At 49.5% G+C, this 18641-nt stretch overlaps 1 protein-coding gene across 3 annotated transcripts in view; it reads left to right on the plus strand.

Moving 5' to 3' along the window:
• PRICKLE2 (prickle planar cell polarity protein 2) overlaps window positions 1-18641 on the plus strand; it is a 103121-nt gene that overhangs the window by 81099 nt on the left and 3381 nt on the right. For all 3 annotated transcript variants that reach the window (XM_086845912.1, XM_086845913.1, XM_023935199.2), the window contains 5 exons: window positions 1214-1327; window positions 3020-3157; window positions 3806-4009; window positions 5664-5850; window positions 8152-9015. In XM_086845912.1, coding sequence (XP_086702038.1) covers window positions 1214-1327; window positions 3020-3157; window positions 3806-4009; window positions 5664-5850; window positions 8152-9015 — 1507 coding nt within the window. The remainder of the gene's footprint in view (window positions 1-1213; window positions 1328-3019; window positions 3158-3805; window positions 4010-5663; window positions 5851-8151; window positions 9016-18641) is intronic.

Here is an 18641-nt window from a genome sequence, read left to right on the forward strand (position 1 = left end):
GAATAAAAGGGTATTTCTTCCTGTAGAAGATAACTGCATGTGAGCCACCCCTATCAGCCTGCGAGCCCATGGGTGAGCTCCCCTGCCAGCCAGCCCTGTGTGACCATCCCATGTCCCCATTGCTCCCAGTGACCCACAGCAGCTTGTCTTCTGCAGATGCTGTGGGGCTGTGCAGGCAGAGAGGGCTTCTCTGGAGAGAGTTGGCCCAGGTGGTGCTTTCTAGGCCAAAGTCCAAAGCATACAGCAAGGGAAAAAGCTGATGAGAAACCACTGCAAAGAAAGTGTTATTTGGGAAAAGTCCTGTGAAAGCTGCAGGCAGTGCAGCCACTCCAAAATGAATTGCTGATAGCTGAGGGAGCATCTTGGGGCTAATCCCACCGTGGCAAAGGCAGAAAGCTGTGTGTACTGGGAGAACAGCCTGCATCTCTAGCCAAGAGCAGATTTAAGGAATCCAGCCAGCCCTCTGCTTCTGCACAAGCATCCAGAGACATCTGGAGCTGCAGTGAATCCCAGTCCCAGCTGAGCTTTCCCTTACCTTTACCTTCTCCTGGCTCTTCCCAAGCTGTTCAACGCCACCATGGTCATTTTGGAGAGGATCTTCAGCCAGCGAGTCCCCTCCCGGTGCTGGCCCAGCCCTTGAGTGCACATCCCAGGTGTGGCAGTCGGAGGAGAGATGCTGGGGTTCAGGGTGTGCTTCCTCTCCGGGCTGCACTGCGCTCCCAGCGTCGGGCACGCTGTTCCTCAGCCTTTTTAATAGCTGATTTTAATTACACGCTCTGAGACGAAAGAGAAAAACTCAGCCTTCCAACAGATTTTATCTGCTGTTTATTTCCACAAATTGCTACAGAAAAAAGCCCGGAGGGGTTTGATGGAGGTGGAGGCTGAGATAGCCGGCAACACGGAGACTGCTGGGGCGCAGCCTTTTTAACCTCCCTGCCGAGGCAGGTGCCGACACATCCCCGCAGCCGGCGCAATGCTCACGCTATGGAGGCTGACAGAGCAAACGGTAACGTGCCCACCTCGCCGGGGCTGCCACCCCTCTGCCTTGAAGGACAAAAGAAAACAAACCCCAAGCAGCTCCTGGCTGTGTTTCCCTGCTCAAAAATCTACGGGAAGACCCAGCGCCTGCTGCCTCAGGGGGCGGCTCTGGCCGGGCACAGGGGCACGGGCTCGGCCAGGGAACCCCACTGCAGTGGCCTCTCTTGCTCCGTAGGTGCACCAGTACTACAGCTGCCTGCCCGAGGACAAGGTTCCCTATGTCAACAGCCCCGGAGAAAAATCTCGCATAAAGCAACTTCTTCACCAGCTGCCACCACATGACAATGAGGTCAGTATCCAGAAAATGTCCTTGGACATCAACAGGGCTGTGGGTGGGGAATGGACGCTCCTAGGGTTGCTTGTGGGAAGAGTGGCTTTCCTTTCTCAACTCCTTTTGCTTTTCAGGGGGATAGACTTGCATTTCGGTCATGTTGCTATTTAGGTTGCTTTATTTGCTCACTGCTTTGATTGTTGGAGGTGGGGAGTTGTTTGTATCTAAAGTTAAAATTTTTGAAAATCATCTTTCTTCATTTGTCTGAAATAAAATTATTTCCTCAGCCCTTGAAGGCCAAGACCCCATTATAAGTGGCTTGGAATGCTGTTGAGATTATCTAGAGATAGATCCAAAGTTGAAAAAGCCTTTTCCCAGGTGCTGTTTCCGACTCACCTTGGAGTGGGAGTGAGTGTGCTGGGGAGGGGCTTCACCTGGGCTGAGCCTCACGAGCTCGGAGAGCCTGCGAGGCCACAGGTTGAGTCAAAACCAGTCAGAGCAAAAGAAACCTTTTTGCATCTCTCAAGAATGATGTGAGGCAGCAAAAGGGGTCTGGTCCTTGACGTCCTGATCTCACCAGTGAGAACACTGGCTTCTGGTAACCCACAAAATTTCCCTGTGTAAACAAAAAGAATTGTTTTCATGCTACTTTCTGAAGAAGCCGCTCTGGGAAATACATGCAGGTAACTTGTTTGATCTCAGTCAGATTTTTACAAGTTTGCCTGCATGTGGCTGGGTGCCATGGACACAGCACTGTCAGCATGGAGGGAGCTCCAGGCACAAAGAAGGGACTTCTTCCCATACACCCTTCGGCCTCAACCTGCCTGCCTGCTTCTCTGTCAGCTGCTGGAAACCCACAGCCTCTGACAGCAAAACAACATAAGAATAAAGATACACAAATGCTGCTACTGTAGCCTGTTTTCCTGCAAGTTGGACATGCAAGTCTGCGTGTATTTTCTGCAAATTGGCAGATTTTGCATCCAGTTTCCCTTCATGCTCAGTTTTGCTCCTTTGAACATTCAAGGTGTGGTGGTTGCTCATGTGAATAACCCTGCTCAGCTCCATGAGCCTGCTCTCCCAAGTAACGGCGGGTGGATTGTAGCTGGTGCTACATTTGACCTCCCTGGCTCTTCAGTTGTATTCCCCATTGAAATGCAACCAGCCAAGAGCTAAGCCTGCAGGATGGAAATAGCCAGAAAACCTCAGAGTTTTACAAGCTTCAGGGAAATTGCATCATTCATTGTTTGTAACCTTTTATTTTACTTATTTCCTTATTACCTTGCAAGGCAGAGGTTTTGCAAATGAGCAGGCTTGATCCTGTGCTGTAAGAATATTTCACAAGTCACTGGACCTCTGTCATTTGTGCAGAGAAAAGGGTCTGTGCTCTAGAAATGCCGGTGGAATATTATGAAGACCTCAGTCATAGAAGGCTGATGGAGAAAGCAGGAAAACCATCAGTCCAATTGCTGGTCTGGGTGGGACTCTGAGAACCCAACTTTTAAGGTTTTTCTACAAGTTGAGCACCCAAAGAGCAACAGTCCTCTTGCCCTTTTTTCTCATCTCCACCTCCTGAAATTCTGATCAAACCCCAGATAACTGAAGCCCATATAGCTTTGTTTCTCCAGCTTCCCCATAGGACAGAGGTTAGCAGGGCCCATGGATGGCAAGCCAGGGATGCCCCAGGCACTGAGCATCACTTGTGTTTTTTAGGTCCGCTATTGCAACTCATTGGACGAGGAGGAGAAGAGGGAGCTCAAACTCTTCAGCAACCAGAGGAAGAGGGAAAATTTAGGGAGAGGCAATGTTCGACCATTCCCTGTAACCATGACAGGAGCCATCTGTGAACAGGTGGGTAGTGGCTGATGAACTGGTACTTGTATCACCCAAATTAAGTGAAGCACATCTCCTGTGAAGACGGGCTGAGAGAGTTGGGGCTATTCACCGTGGAGAAGAGAAGGTTCTGGTGTACCTTAAAAACCTTTCAGTACCTAAAGGGACTACATGAGAGTTGAGCAGGGACTTTTTACAAGGGCATATATTGATAGAGGCTTTAAAATGACAGAGTTTAGACATGTTTAGATTAGATATTAGAAATAAATTCCTCCCTGTGAGGGTGTTGAGGCACTGGCACAGGTTGCCTAGAGAAGTTTTGGCTACTCCATCCCTGGAAGTGTTCAGACCAGATTGGATGACACTTTGAGGAACCTGGTCTAGTGGAAGTTGTCCCTCCCCATGGCAGGAGGATCGGATGATCTTCAGGTTCCTTCCAGGTCACACCATTCTATGATTTAATGACATTAATGGAACAAACATCTGCCTATGACCCTGCCAGGTGGGAGTTCTGGGGTCTGTTAGGGCACCTTTCAGGATATTTGACATGGAGTTGTCAATTCAGCTGGTGGCATTATGCAGGGCAGTGATTGTGAGAGCATCCTGTTTGCGATGGTGGCAGTGGGGTCACCTGCACACCTCGGTTAATCCCCGGCTTTCTGACAGTGCGGCGGCCAGATCAATGGAGGGGACATGGCCGTCTTCGCCTCGCGGGCAGGACACGGCGTCTGCTGGCACCCTCCGTGCTTCATCTGCAGTGTCTGCAATGAGCTGCTGGTTGACCTGATCTACTTCTACCAGGATGGGAAGATCTATTGTGGCAGGCACCACGCCGAGTGCCTCAAGCCCCGCTGCGCCGCATGTGATGAGGTAGGAGACAGCATCTGCCATGAGCGCTGCTACTTGCTGGGGTGGCACAGGAGGATTGGGTGGCACTTCCCCTCCATCCCTGACTTTTTAAGGGAGCCATACACACCAAACTGATGGCTTGGCTTTGCCAAGGGTTCGAGCAAGCTTTTCCTGAAGTTTCTGGTATTCTTAGTTGCAGTCTGCCTAGGACTATTATGAGTTAGGACCTCCTCTACACACAGGAAGCTGGGGGTTTCCATTAATGTTTCCAGTAGAAGCACAGCCTTCTGGCTGTGTGATTTTAGCCCAGCTGGGTGTGGTGATCCTCCCTTCTCCTCCATTTCCCCAAAAGAAGCCTCTGGTGGGATGCATGCTGTATTTCTTACAAGTCAGTCATGTCTGAGTACATGCCGAGCTGAAATAGGCTTTGGGAGAGGCGATTAACAGGCTGCAGGAAGCTGAACAAATAGAATACAAAACTAAGATAGAAAACCATACAGAGTAGCCTCTGAGCACTTCTCAAGTGTCAATCTCTGTTTAAAAGGCTGGTGAAGGAAATTGCTCTGGTTGTTAAAGTTATGAAAATCATAGTGGGAAAAACCATATGTACTACAAAATATGACGTCTCTTCCTTGTAAGCATGTAATAGTAAATATCCAAGGCTACATGCACTTCAAATATAAAGAGCATTGATGTACGTATCCAATTAAATTTGTAGTGTGACCACTGAAAGACAACCCCTAACAATTCAACTAGCTCTATTTCTTTGTGGCTTAGGCTGGGTAATTTTTTTTCATGTACTTTTTATCCCTGCAAATTCTTGTTTAATTCTTTTGTTCAGCTCATTCTTCAGCATGCTTTTCTGCCCCTAAAACATCAAGTACTAATTGTGAGAAACTGTAATTCAGGGGTAAGGGGATCTGCAGGGAAAAAGCTTTTGGTAAACCCTGTGCCAGCATAGAGAGACAGGGAGATCTGGGGCTGCTGGCTGCCTTGGTTTGGCTTTGGGAGTTGAGATGGGGTGGGGATGAGAAGACACCGCAAGAAAGCATCTGCTGAAGACATTTTAGATGGCTGCTTCTCCAGCTCATCCTTAACAGTGCTCTGTGCCTCAGTTTCCCCACTGCTATAATGACTGCGATCACCTTTACAGGCACCCAGGCTGGGGTAGCAGCAAGATGAGGAGCCAAGGTAGCTCCATCTTTTTTTTCTCTCTAGAGAGCTGCCACTTTTCCTTGTGTTTTTGCTCATCCTTTGTGGTCAGGTTCCTGTTTCTGAGATGGGTTAATGTGTTCCAGTAAGCGGTTGCTCTGTTCTTCAGAAGTCCACCAGATCGATAGGTTGTATATAAGTGTGTTTATTACCCTGATCGACCTCTCTGTTTGATGGGTGAGCTTACCAGCACATTACTGCAGCTCTGCCTTAACACTTCGTAGTCTGGGCACGAATGTGCTTCTGAGGAATTTGCATTTTAATGGATTTTCCCAAGAAATGATGGGTGCCCCTGCCACAAACCAAACCATGGGATTTTCCCATGCAGGACTGGGGGAGTTAGCTGTAAAATGTGGAGGTTGCATGAACAAAGGGGCACAGCTGCCACACACAGGCAGGAGACAGAGGCTGGTGTCTGCATCCAGGGTCCCTTTTCTTACCAGCTCTGCGTTTCTTCCCCCAGATCATTTTTGCAGACGAGTGCACCGAGGCCGAAGGGCGGCACTGGCACATGAAGCATTTCTGCTGCTTCGAGTGCGAGACGGTTCTGGGGGGGCAGCGCTACATCATGAAGGACGGGAGGCCCTACTGCTGCAGCTGCTTCGAGTCCCTGTACGCCGAGTACTGCGACACCTGCGCCCAGCACATCGGTACGTGCAGCCGGGCACAGCCCTGCTGTGGAGCCAGCTTCTGACAAGAACTTGCATTAAGTCCTTGACAGCGCTCTGGGGCTGGGGGCAGGAGTATGCATGGCCAAATGTGCTTATGCCTCTCTCCCATCCCACCAAGGAGGTAACACGGTGATTCATTTAGTTGTTAAACCACTGTTTATCCCTTTTTGTAGTCAGAGAGGGGAGGATTGTCAGAGGGCAACTTCAGGAGCAATGGCAGCTAGTGAAAGCTTTCTCTGGCATAATAAAATTTCTCTGGCACATTTTTTTCCCCTTTAAATCTCATTTCCCTGTAAACAGCCTGGCTCTTGGACTCAGATTTTTTCCCATCCAAGCTTGCCAAAGGATCACATGATTTGATGAGCTACTGTTAGAAAAGATGCTTGTTCATTAGGCATCATTATTGTTTCTGAGCCTTTTTCAATCAACTTGCAGATAGATGTTCGCAGACAGAAAGAAATAATGCATCAGGGTCAATTTATGTTTCTAGAACAGTGATTTAAAATGCACTTCAGTCAGGGGCCTAGATGTCCCCAAGCTGGGTGGGCTGGGAAGCACCTTGCTGTTCTCCCCAGCCCCCTTTGCCACTTGGCTGAGCACAGTGAGCATGCAGACAGCCCTTCCTTTGTCCATGGAGGTGAGCTCACATATTCAAACACTTCAGATGCTGCAGAGGAAAAAAAAACCCCAATCATTTTGCTCCTGTGCCTCAGCCAGATGGCACAGGGAGGGGAAATGCAGGGTTTCATGGAGCACTTGGAGGATGCATCTACTGTGACCTGCAGCGCATCATTCGCAAAAGCTCAGCTGCAGAAAGGTGAAGAAGCTGCTGATAATATTTCTTGCGTGGTCTCTTCTCTTGAGCTTCCCCCATCTGCTGTCCTTCACTCCAGCTGACCCACTGGAGCCTGCTGACTGTCAGGTTTTCAGGGTAAAATGTCTGGTTTGGTGCATATTTTCATATTTCTAGCAAAGGAGGGACTGCAGCCATTTTGATGCAAATCGCTCAGTAGTGAACTGAGCACTGTGCCGATGAGCTACATAAATCAGAGGTAAGCAGGTGATGAAGGCTTGGATTGGGTAGGTGAGGATGGAGTAATGAGGCTGCACTCCTTCCCCTGCAGGATGGCTTTGGGCAGTGGAAAAGGAGCTGATAAAATCCCACCCACCGTCTTGTCTCTCTTTTGCCCTTAAGTGTAGCACCCCCATCTGTGTAAAAACATTTTGCTCACTATAAGGGGAGGAAAAAACTGATTATACTAAACCTAATTTAGCTTGGAATAAAACAGACCATTAACATGCTGTTCATTTATAAGTTACCTGGCAGCACTTGGCCCCACAGCGGATGTGCAGGCATGTGCTGCGCACATGTGTGTGCAGCAGCCGCCGTGCCAGCCAGCCCACACTGCATGGCAGTTTCTCAGGGATCGAGGGCAGCAAGGGCTTTGGCCAGGAGCAGCAGCTTTAACAAGTGTGCAGATGTTATAATTGAAACCTCTGGAGCTTTGCTCATAGCTCTGACTGAGAGCACTGTGCAGATGTTGCTCCCTGAGGTTTGGCTGGAGGGAGACAGACTGTCTGCGTCAATTCCTTCACTGAACCCAAGGGGGGCCTGGTGAAGCAGCCCAGGAAATAAGGCTCTGTGCAAGGCAAGGGTGTGTGCTTGACCCCTGGGGCCAGCTCTTTCCATTCTCTTTGGAGAAGAGGCCCTAGAAGCCAAAATAAATTTAGGATGGGACCACAGTAGCAGCAAGGGACAGGGATGTCATCTGCTCTGTTACATACTTAACCAAGACAGCACAAATTCCTCATTATGGTTTAGTTGGAGGCTTTTTTTTTTTTTTTTTAATAAGCAGTATATTACTTTTACTTCAAGGACTTTATGGAGAACTTCTTGCATTCCTTTGCTTTATGATCGGAAATATCCCCATTTAATACAAAATAGCTTGAGGCATGGTTCTGCAGCCTTTCCTAACACTGAGTAACTCCCAAGCAAAGGCCTGGAATTAGAATTGGGAAGAATTAAAAATGGGATTTACTTCATGCATCAGAGAAGCCCTGAAAAGTTTTCAAGAGCATGTCACTCATAGGGGATCATAGAGTTGTAAGATAGTTTGGGTTGGAAGGGACCTTGAAGGTCATCTCATTCCAGCTGCCCACCATTGGCAGGGACACTTTCCACTAGACCAGACTGCTCCAAAGCCCATCCAGCCTGACCTTTGATGCAGGTGTTAAGTGCAATGTTAGATGACCCTGACACTGTGCATCTTCTCCCTCAAGGTATTGACCAGGGCCAGATGACGTACGACGGCCAGCACTGGCACGCCACCGAGACCTGCTTCTGCTGCGCCCAGTGCAAGAAGTCGCTGCTGGGACGGCCCTTCCTGCCCAAGCAGGGGCAGATCTTCTGCTCCAGGGCCTGCAGCATTGGTGATGACCCCAATGGCTCCGACTCCTCCGACTCGGCTTTCCAGAGCGCGCGAGCCAAGGAATCCCGCCGCAGCGCCAAGATCGGCAAGAACAAGGGGAAGGGCGAGGAGGGGGCACGCAGCCCCTGCAACCAGCTGCAGGTCACCTCCAACCGCCTCTCCACTGACGTGGACCCACTGTCCCTGCAGATGGATCTGCTGAGCCTGGCCAGCCAGACACCGAGCCTCAACAGGGACCACTTGTGGAGGAGCCGGGATGAGCTTTATCACTATGGGGGCAAAATGGAGCAAAGCCAGTCTCAAACCCCCTTGCAGCTTCTCAGCCAGTGCAACATAAGAACCTCCTATAACCCCACCCAGGTCCCAAGCTCGCAGTCGGATCTATGGGCAAAACATTTTAGCAACCCAAAGAGGAGCTCCTCACTGGCCATGAAGAGCCACGGTGGCAGCTTCATCCAGGACTGCAGAGAGGACTACTACTCAGGGAGGCTCCGCTCACAGGAGAGCTACAGTGACATGTCCAACCAGAGCTTCCCAGAGACCAGAGGAAGTGTCAAAGTCCCCAAGTATGAAGAGGAAGAGGAGGGCGGGATGCCAACGTCACAGTGCCGCACCCGTCACCCCATCAATGCCCTCAAGTTCTCTGAGGACCTGACACCCACTGAGCAGACTCCACGGGGCTCCATGGAATCCCTGGCACTCTCCAATGCTACAGGTATGTCACCCCTGCTTCTGCCACCCTGAGACCACCCCGGCACACCCTCCATGTGGTTCAGTCCCTTGTGTCCCATGTCTTCCCAATATGAGGGTGACCAACAGCTTGGGGACCACTGCTCAGTGACACAGACTTGTCTGCCTGGTCCCAACAAGCCTGACAGTTCCTCTCCATTTGCTTGCTTGTTTACCAAATGCAGATCTTTACAGATAGCTGGCCTTTCTGTGCAGCTCAAAACAAATGTTTTCAAGCTCCTTTATTCTCCCTTTTGTGAAGAGAGGGTGAAATCCAAGGCCGACTGCTAATGCAGAGGCAGATTCCAGGCTTCAGCACTTGAAGGACTGCTGTCAGCTGTCCTTGCAGGCTAAGGATATTTTTGAATGCTTTGAAATAGGCCCAGTTAACCCCTTTTGAATGTTATGCAGTCCTCAAGCACGTAACTAGTTCAAAGAAATTCCTCCCCCTGTATACACAGCTCTTTAATTCCTCTTCCCCAACACCTTGGTAGAAACTGCAGGGAAAAGCAAGGCAAGATGCTTGTCCCATCAGGCTGAGCTCGTTTCCCATGCACACATCCCAGGGTCATATTTCTCAGTCCTCTCACCCCAAACATGTTTGTGTTTCACTCGTGGCTGCAGGGATGGGTGTGTGTGTGTGCACGGATGTGTCTGTGTGCGGCTCTGGTCAGCAGCTGGTGCTGGGCAGGCTCTGTCCTTCCAGCAGCCTGCTCTGCTTCGTCACCCACCACAGCTCCCATGTCCCTCAGTGCACAACTACTCAGAAAAGAGAATACTGGGCCTGGTTTGCTCACCAGAGAAACTGCCTTGCTTTTTCTTTGCTCCCCTGGGTTTTCTCTGTTCCAGACAGTCATTGCTTGGATTTGGGCAGGCCCTGCATCTGAATCCCTGCAAAATGGAGCCCTTCTGCCTTTTGCTGGCAGGGAGTGGCCTGTGGGTGTTTGTGCCTGGTCCTGAGGATCCCCCACAGGATGCTGGCAATGCAATGGGTGCTGAAGATTGCCAAGCCCATAGAGAGCTGAGGCCCCCTGAATCCCAGTTCTGGGCTCTGCCCTGCCTGGATGGACAGGTTTGCTCGCTACGCCCGTGCCTCCTCATCCGCGCCCGGGGTTTGGTGTGTTTGTTTAGGGAAGCTGCCAGCCCCATGCCAAGATGTGAAATGATCTCTGTTTCAGCCAGGATCTCCCTATCCAGCGTGTGGAAAAACGGGGGAGAGAAGTAATGAGCTGGGAAGAGTTTTGCTTAAACAATCTCAGATATACATAGAAGAAAAATAGATGTGAAATGGTGAGGGAATTGGGAATTACTCTCCAAAACAAGGTTTCTCTAAGCAAAGCTCCACATTTCCAAAGCCTCTTATGTTCCTGAAAACTTGTGTTGTGTAAACCCCACCAGTACAAAGAGTCTTGAGCAACGCCAAGCTTGGATGAGCAATCCCTGAGCAGTGGAGAGGTTGTTGCATGCTTTGGAACTGAAGTGTAACACATTATTGGGGATATAGGTCAAGACACAGAAAATATGGCAAGGCATTCAAATCAAAATGAAAATCATTCTGCCTTTCATTTTAGAAACTCCTTTTTAAAATGCTGGGAGGGAGACCTCCCAAAGGCATCTGTCCACCATACAGAGCCAGAGTCTGAGTTTCCTCAGGGGCAGTGACTGACTTATTGGCTCTGACTGGCTTGCTGCTTTCCTGCTTTTTGGAGCAGATGCTCAGCGTGATGGGGCTTGCAGTGAGTGTTCATCGTTCCTCTGTGGAGTGAGGTGATAATATTTTTATTAATGCGTAAGGTTCTTAATAATTTTCCTTGCTCTGGGAGCTGGCTCAGCTGAGCTGGGGGCACTGTAGCAGCAACAGGCAGCTCCCCCAGGGCCATGTCTGCAATTATGGAGGACAAAATTATCATCCCATTTAATTGGCAGTGTTTTGAGGACAGGGAGATTTGGTGACCTGAATGAGGTCTGTGAGAGAGCAGGTTTTTGGGCAGGTGATGTCATGGCACAGCCCCCTGCTGCCTGGCTTTTCCCATCCCTGCCCTCCCTGCTGTGGCTGATAAAGCTCCTCACAGAGCTCCCCCCAACCACAGCCCAGGGGTCTGGCTCACCCCATGTCCTCCACCCTGCATCCTCCAGTTCTGCTTTGCCAGAAGGTCCCAGGCTTCCACATACAAAGTCCCTTTGAGCTACCAATGCTGCACAGTTGCTCCACCTTATAAAGTGAAATAATTAACACTGCAGCCATCTAAGGTTTTATGGCATCACTGAAAACAGTCTGGTTTTTATATGGAGCTGAAGGGCAAACAGTCCCTGACCTGGAGAGCACATGTTAAAAGCTGGTACCTCCCTGGCTGCAGATTTTTCTGTGATGTTTCTATTACGACTTAACTGCTAATTAGCCAGAGACAGTCAGTAATGCAGATAACTCAGGGCTGTGCAGCAGTAATCCCTGTCCTTTGGCCGGAAGGCTGCCTGCCGTGAGCAGATGTTGTTCCCTGTAATATTTCGGGGTCAGCCATTGTGTGGGTCAAGATCTGCATGACCCCAATCTCCTGCAAGACCCCAGGTTTCTGCCTTACCAAAAGGCTGTATTTAATCGCTTTAAAGCCAATTCCTCATGGGTTAGTAAAGAGGTGAGGCACCATGTTAATCCTGGGCACGTGTCCTGGCAGTGCTGGGTTGTGCTGTGCTGTCACCGTGGGCAGTAGTGCACCAGCAGACATGTAGTGGCAGAGGTGGCTGTGACCCTGCCTGTGCTCTGTGTTGGGGTTTGAATTAGGTGGGAGTGTCTCTGCTGTCCTCTGGTTTGTGCTTGTGTAATTGCCACAAATGCTGATGGGATTTAAGCACATCCAGTGGCAAAGGGCAGTGTCTCCTGCTGGTGGAGGGCATATCTCCTTCCCTTGCATGTTTCTATTTGAAAATCCCCATTCTGCCATCAGCTGAAAGCTCAACAGACTCCAGTCTGCTACAGCTTCTTAGAGACTGTATCCTCCTGCACTACATGGCCATTAGATGGAGAAGCAAAAAGGAAACAGTATTTCTCAGCCTGTTTTCTAAGAGAGAGCTCATATTTGCTGATTTTCTTTTATATTATCTTTTATATTGTGCTTCCTTTCTCTGCTTTTGGGAGTTTTGGATTGTTGGTTTTTTTTAAATGGCAGCAACAAGAACAAAAAACTGGATCCTGTGGCAGTGTTTGCCTTGTAGCTCCCTGCATTAAGCAGTTGAGATGATGCTAAGACAGAATTTGTCCAGGAAGGTTTGCTCATGATGAGAAACCTGATCCTACCAGAGGTCAATCACTTCCCAAAAGATACTTGGCCCATCAGCCCTGCTCCCTGTGTTTGTGTTTCCCTCTAGAAAGGTTTTGCAGTCACTGCATGTGCCTGGCAGTGGAATTAGAAATCAAGAGCTGATCTCTGCTGATTCCAAGCAGTTATTTCCACAAAATGACAGCTGCTCAAGTAGCCCACTTAAGAAAGTACCTGCAGGCTAAATGTTGTTCTCTGGGAAGAGTCCCTTTGTGTGCTGCTTGCAGAGAGCAGGAGCCTTTTGGAGGTAGAAGTCACGTTGAATGGTGACACTGCTGTCTGCAAAAGGAGAAACAGATTTTAAGGGTTCCTTGAGAAAATTAGTTTGGGTGGGGGGAACATCTGTCACAGGCATAAATCCTGTTTAAAAATGTGTTAAACTGGTGCTGTTACAGAGTGGAATGTGATTTCACTTGTGTGGCACACACTGCTCCTGTCATCTGTATTGTGTGGTGCCCAAAGGCCCCAAATTTTTCCAGAACTAGACAACAACTGTGGTATAACCAGAAAGCAGAGAAAACAGGGCTGATCCCTGCATGTCTGAGCTGCAGAGAGACCTGACAGCATCATCTGTCTCCAGTCCCTTTTCTTCCTCTGCCTGTGGAGGAGCTAAAAGCTGCAGGGCAGGTGAGGGTAAGAACAAGCCCTGACTAAGGGCCAGGATTGTATTTTCTGGAGGAACATTAATTAACCTAGCCTCTCCTGCACTGGGGGCTTGGGAGCAGCTCCTGAATGCCCTCAAGGATGGCAGTGAGAGGTCTGGATGCTGGTCTCCCTTCCCATGTGCTCCTCCCTCCCTTGGGCTGGAGAGGGTGGCTGCCCCAAGTGCTCCAGCTGAATTATGCATTCCAGAAAGTGACACATTGGCTGTTCCTGAGTTTATCTATGAAAAAGGAGGCTCACAGCTCTCCACCATGTTCTTATCACTCTCTTTCTCCCAGGCACAGCCAGCACTAAACGGCTTCCAAGTTGGAAGATGAGATCCCTGGGGGGGAATTCTTGCACTTTTGAGGCACAGGTATAACATTTCCTAATCCAAGGCAGATAATTTCAAAACTGATGTGAAGATAAAGGTTTTCCACCCCGAAGGCCCAAAGCCAAACCACTGTAAAACTGTCAGGAACATTTCTTCTCCCCCTCACTTGCCTTTTACCACTCAGCAGCGGGAAGTTTGGTGTGCCTGCTGCAGGGACCAACCTCTTGCATGTCTTCACCCCTTCAGTGTCACACATGGACAGTGCAGAGCAGGTGGGGTCATGCAAACAGAGGGAAAACTGAAATGGACTTCTGGAAGATGTTACTGGGGGAAGTATCATCCCCAACATGGCTTATTGGCCATCAGCTGGGGAGGATGCAAGAGATGGGAGTGCTGATAAAGAAGGTGTAGGGGGGTTTCTAGGTTAAAATCCAACTTATTTCCAAGCAGCACCCACATAGGGACTTCTTCCACCAAGCTGGAAAGGACTGATTGGGTGGGAAATACCCAATGGCATCCATGGGTCACACATGGGGACACACCATAGGAGGCTGGTGGGACGGTGACCCACTTGGTGGGGGCTCTGCCTTCTCCCAGATTGTTTATTTTCCATGATTTCCAGTTACATACAGGTTCTGCTTTATTTCTGAATGCCCCGAGGTTGCTCAGAAGTGAAACAGGGCTGAGCTATAAACAAAGCTCTGTGCAGGCTGTTTCTTCTTAAATTTCTTTTTAGTTCTATGAGCTGACCTTGAAATAAACCCTGTTTGAGGGGTGGTGAGGATGCCTGATGCTGTGTGAGACAGAGGGCTCTGGCACAGGGGGCTGGATGCAAGAGATGCCGTGCAGTACCCTCCTGTGCATCTATAGCTGCACTTAAACACTGGCTGTCGGAGCTGGGGGCTGGGTTTTGCTGCTGGCAGCCACCTCTGTGGGGCTCTGTGGTGAGAGCTGTGATGCACAGTTGTGTGTGTCTGCTGTGATAAATGTTAAGGCAAGAAGCAAGCCTCAGTACAGCCCTATTTGTTTGCAGTATCCTGTGTCAGGATATTTTACATTCCCTGGCTGGAGCTCTCCTGCAGTGGGATGCTGGCTCACCCTGTGTTAGCACAGCTTCACGGGGAGTTTGATTTAATGGGGGCTGGTTTCCCCTCTTTGGGGGGCTCCATTCCCAGCCTCACACCCAGCCCACGCGCTCTCTGTGGCCTCTCTGCTGTCATTTGCTGAGTGCTTTAATAATTCATAATGCAACTTGCAGCCCCCGTTTAGCAAAGCACACAGTGGGATTGAAGCACCTCTGAGTGCTTTGTTGTGGCAAGGCTGTAGAGGTGATGCTCACCAGGGGTATCTTAGTGATGTCACTTTGCTTATTCAGGTGTTATTTCCCTTGGCAGTGTTTATGGGATAAACATGGCTCTCAGGAGGGGTGGGGATGGACTTCATAGGGGATGGTACAGGGTACCTGTGTGTTAACAGAAACCTGCTTGGTTTTCTTGGCGCTGCAGCTAGCTCCGGTTCTATATCGAGCACCCGCAGCCAAGCTGCAGCTTTCCCTTGTGCTCATTGGAAAAGCGTGTGTTTCCATGGCTTCGGGGTGAAATATTGAGCCTGGCAGCCCCATGCAGTGGAGAACAGCAGCAGAAAAACCTGCTATGTCTGCGTGTGCTGTGGTGCTGGCACCAGCCTGGCTCTGGGACGGCTGCTGGCCAAAGCACCGTGCTGCAGGCAGCAGTGACAGCTCTTCCAGTGCATGAACCTCTGGGGCAGCCAACAGTGGGTGTGCTCAGTGTCTCAGAACATCGTGCAGAAGTAAATTTTGGAGGGGTCAGCATGTTATACCTGGGTTTGCACTCTTGGAATGGTCTTGGTGATGTGGTAACCACCATCCCATGCCACAGGTCAGAGCAGGACTCCTGCTCCCTTGAATGGCCTTGGGAAACAGATTCTCACATTTCTTCATTAGGAGAAAGTCAGGGCTGCATGGTGGGGTCTCACCTCGTGTGCTCTTCCAGACTGCAGCTCTCTTGGGTTATTAGCTGTGTTCCCAGATGAAACACTTCATTAAGCAGGAGCTGCTTGTATGAACAGCTGTACATAAATACTGGTAACTCAAGAAGACAGGGCCTCGTGGATGGGTGTAGCTCTGGAATGGCAAATGACCTCAGGAGACAAGGGTTGGTGCCACCTTCACCCCTTCCAGGGCAGCATGGGACCAGGAATCTGGAGACACCCTGTAGGTGCCTGGGCACCCACTGCCTTTGGGTGCCACAGAAATGCTCCAGTGCCAGAGCCTTCCCAGTCACCTTCTGCTGTGATTACACAGGAAGAGTTTTCTTCAATCTGAAACTTTCGTTGCAGGACTCAGCAGACCTGGAGAATAATGAGTTCCCTTCTCTTTGCAAGCATTTTTTTCTGCCTTTGAAGGTTGTTACTATATCCCCTTCAGCTTTCTCTCCTCTAGACTAAACAAGCTCTGCTCTTTCAAACTTTATTCCCAAGTTATGTTTTCTAGATGAAATTTTTTTAGACAAATGGTTATTGCTATCCCCTAATCTCACTGTGGTCAGACTGGAGCACTTCTGGCTTGTTCCCACTATCCTGAGGTCTTATGGCTCCACAGAGAGCCATAGAGAGGGACATTCTGAGAGCTTAGACAGACTAATCTGGGCCTAGCCCTGCTCATGATGCCTTGGCATAAATGTAAAATTCAGCCTGGAGACACCTTTGTGTTTGATTGTAGATTGCATCCTCAGCCTGGAACCTACTGTGGTCACTGTAAGAGCCACACAGAGCTCTCAGTGCCTCCAGCTGGAAAAGCACAGCTTTGCTCCTGAGTGAATAAATCCTGAGTGAATAAATCCTTTGCTGTCACCTTGAGCAGATAAAATAAAGTTTCCCTCTCCCAGCCACGTGGCTTACTGGGTCACTTCTAAGTGTGGCTCCCAAAAGAAAGGCTTGAGCTTGTGCAGCCTGCTCAGTTTACCTGGGAAGACTCAGTTTGCTCTCACCATGGAGCCTTTTCCACTCTGTCATGTGGAAAGATGAAGCCATGGAGGTTGGACTGGCTTTGCATCAGAGCCTCCCGAGCAAGGGCCCCATCACACCTCAAGTTCTGTGCGCTGGCAGCGGTGATGGACATGTTCAGTGCTGGATTCCTCTTATAATCAGCATTTTCCCAGCAAATCAAGATCTCAGAATGTTTGTGCTTAATTATAATCAAGCTGTCTGAATGGAGATTCTGCCCTTCAGCCAGAAACATCCCCATGACTGATTAAACCTTGCACTTTGAGCATGAGCCATTCACACGGTCACAGGACCCTTGTCTGAACTCACTGCCCTGTGCTGCCTTATAAAGGGAGGAGACTAAAGCACTCATGGTTGTCTGCTGGAGGTGTGTGAGGGGCTGGAGACACCTGTCATACATAAACTAAACCAGTGAAGCTCTGGCTCTGCCCTTCCTGAGCTGGAGCACCTCACTTATCACAGCTTGCTTTACTGTACACAAGAAGAAACAGGTTTTCCTCCTGGCCGTCCTGCTTGATCTTGGCCACATCATTCCTGTCTGTGATGAGAAGAATGCAGATATGTCTTGTTTAATTTAAAAATAGTGTTTCACTCCTTCCATGTCTCCAGAGCCTGTATCCAGACACTTGTTTTATTCTTGCTGGATGCAGGATCACAGGAGGGAGATGGCTGTGCGGGGCAGCTGAGGGTACCATCTGATACAGCTGGTGCTGGGAGCAAAGCACCAGCTCATGCCACACCCCTGTGAGTGAGGCAAGGTCAGCCTCTTTTTAATGCTGCTTCCAAAATCAATGTGTGGACGCCATAGAAGCATCCTGTGGTGTTGGAGCTGTATTTCTGCACAGCACTGCTGTTGCTTGTTCATATTGCAGAGCTGCACCGGCTCCCTTAATGAAGTGCTGCATAAATGTCACCGAGGGCTCATTTTCCTTGGTGTCAGCTATTGTCTGACAGATGTGATTAAGGCCACATTGGGCTGTCAACAGCCATGATTCTCATTGTGATCAGCTCTGCCAGCACTCCCGCTGTTGCTCTGGCTTTTCAGGAAGTCTTTGAGCATGTTACCAAGTTGCTTTTCCCTCCCCAAGGGCTGCTGGGCTCCTCTGCGGTGGCACAGGAGGGACATGGGGAGCAGTGCCTGATGGGGCAGATGCCTTCACTAGGTTCACAGGCAGAATATCGCAGCTCCAGCAAGGAGAAATGTGATGGGAGTGTGGAGTGTGGGTGGACAGGTCCTCAAAGGGGACAGGAAGCCCATCCATGGCTTTTTCCAAAGGGTGGTGGGCAGGGTTGGGCTTGATCACTCAAAGTCAGTGTGACTCAGGGAGGAAAAAAAGAAAGCATGAAGTTGACTTGAAAAGTGTGTCCTTTTCAAAAAATACATGTCTTTTCCTTCTTTTTAACCCAGCCTCTCCCTCTTCCTGAGACCTTCAGAGATCACCTTCACTTTACCTTCCTCAGTAATCCTAAACTCCAAAAACAACCTCATTAACAGCAGAAAAGCAAAAACGCTGGGACCCTTGGGTAAAACCAAACCGTGTGAGGCCCAGTAGTGGCTAAAGCTCTCCCTGATGCTGTCTCCAAGAGCAGGGCATGGAAAACTTTGCCCAGCTTTGCAGGATCTCTTGATCTTTTCAAGGCTGAGCCCAAGGAAACCCTGAAGCAGCTCATGAATGGGGTTAGTGACAACAACCCTTGTTCTTGCTCAGGTTTAGCAGCAGCAGCTAATGCCAAAGGGCTGAGCTCTTGATGAAATGCAAGCAGCTTTTGTTAAGGGAAAAAGGGCTTTATTCTTGAATTGTGGGCTGGGTTGTTATTTTTTATAATTAATTTACAAAGTCATAAATTGTTATGATTGCATAAAGGCTGTGTGTCTTGTTGGAAATTCTGCTGACATTGCAGAGTTCTCTGCGTTGGGTCTGCACCGGGATGTTGTCAGAGAGGGATGGGGGAGAAGGATGCCAAAGCAAACATTCTGCATTTGATTTGGGGTGGAATGGATTCCTTTGAAATAACTTGCGAAACATCTTATCCTGAGCTTGCAATGCAGCCACTGACTGCTGCCAGTTGTCAAGCCAACGGGGAGATAGTCAGAAAACAGTTAGGAAACACCCATAAAACAAGCCAAGGACTAGAGCACCGTGGGGTGCGTTGGGTTTCTTGTTGACAGGCAGGTGCTGAACAGACACCCCACCGTCTTCCCTGCTGCCAGGTGAAGGCTTCCTGGGCTGAAGAAAAGCACCTTGCAGGAGCTCAGGGCTTGTTGGCACCTTGGAGAGGTCTAATGGATCACCTTCC

Source organism: Cyanistes caeruleus, chromosome 11 (assembly GCF_971803275.1).
Source record: "Cyanistes caeruleus chromosome 11, bCyaCae1.hap1.1, whole genome shotgun sequence".
In the NCBI taxonomy this organism is placed as follows: Eukaryota; Metazoa; Chordata; class Aves; order Passeriformes; family Paridae; genus Cyanistes; species Cyanistes caeruleus.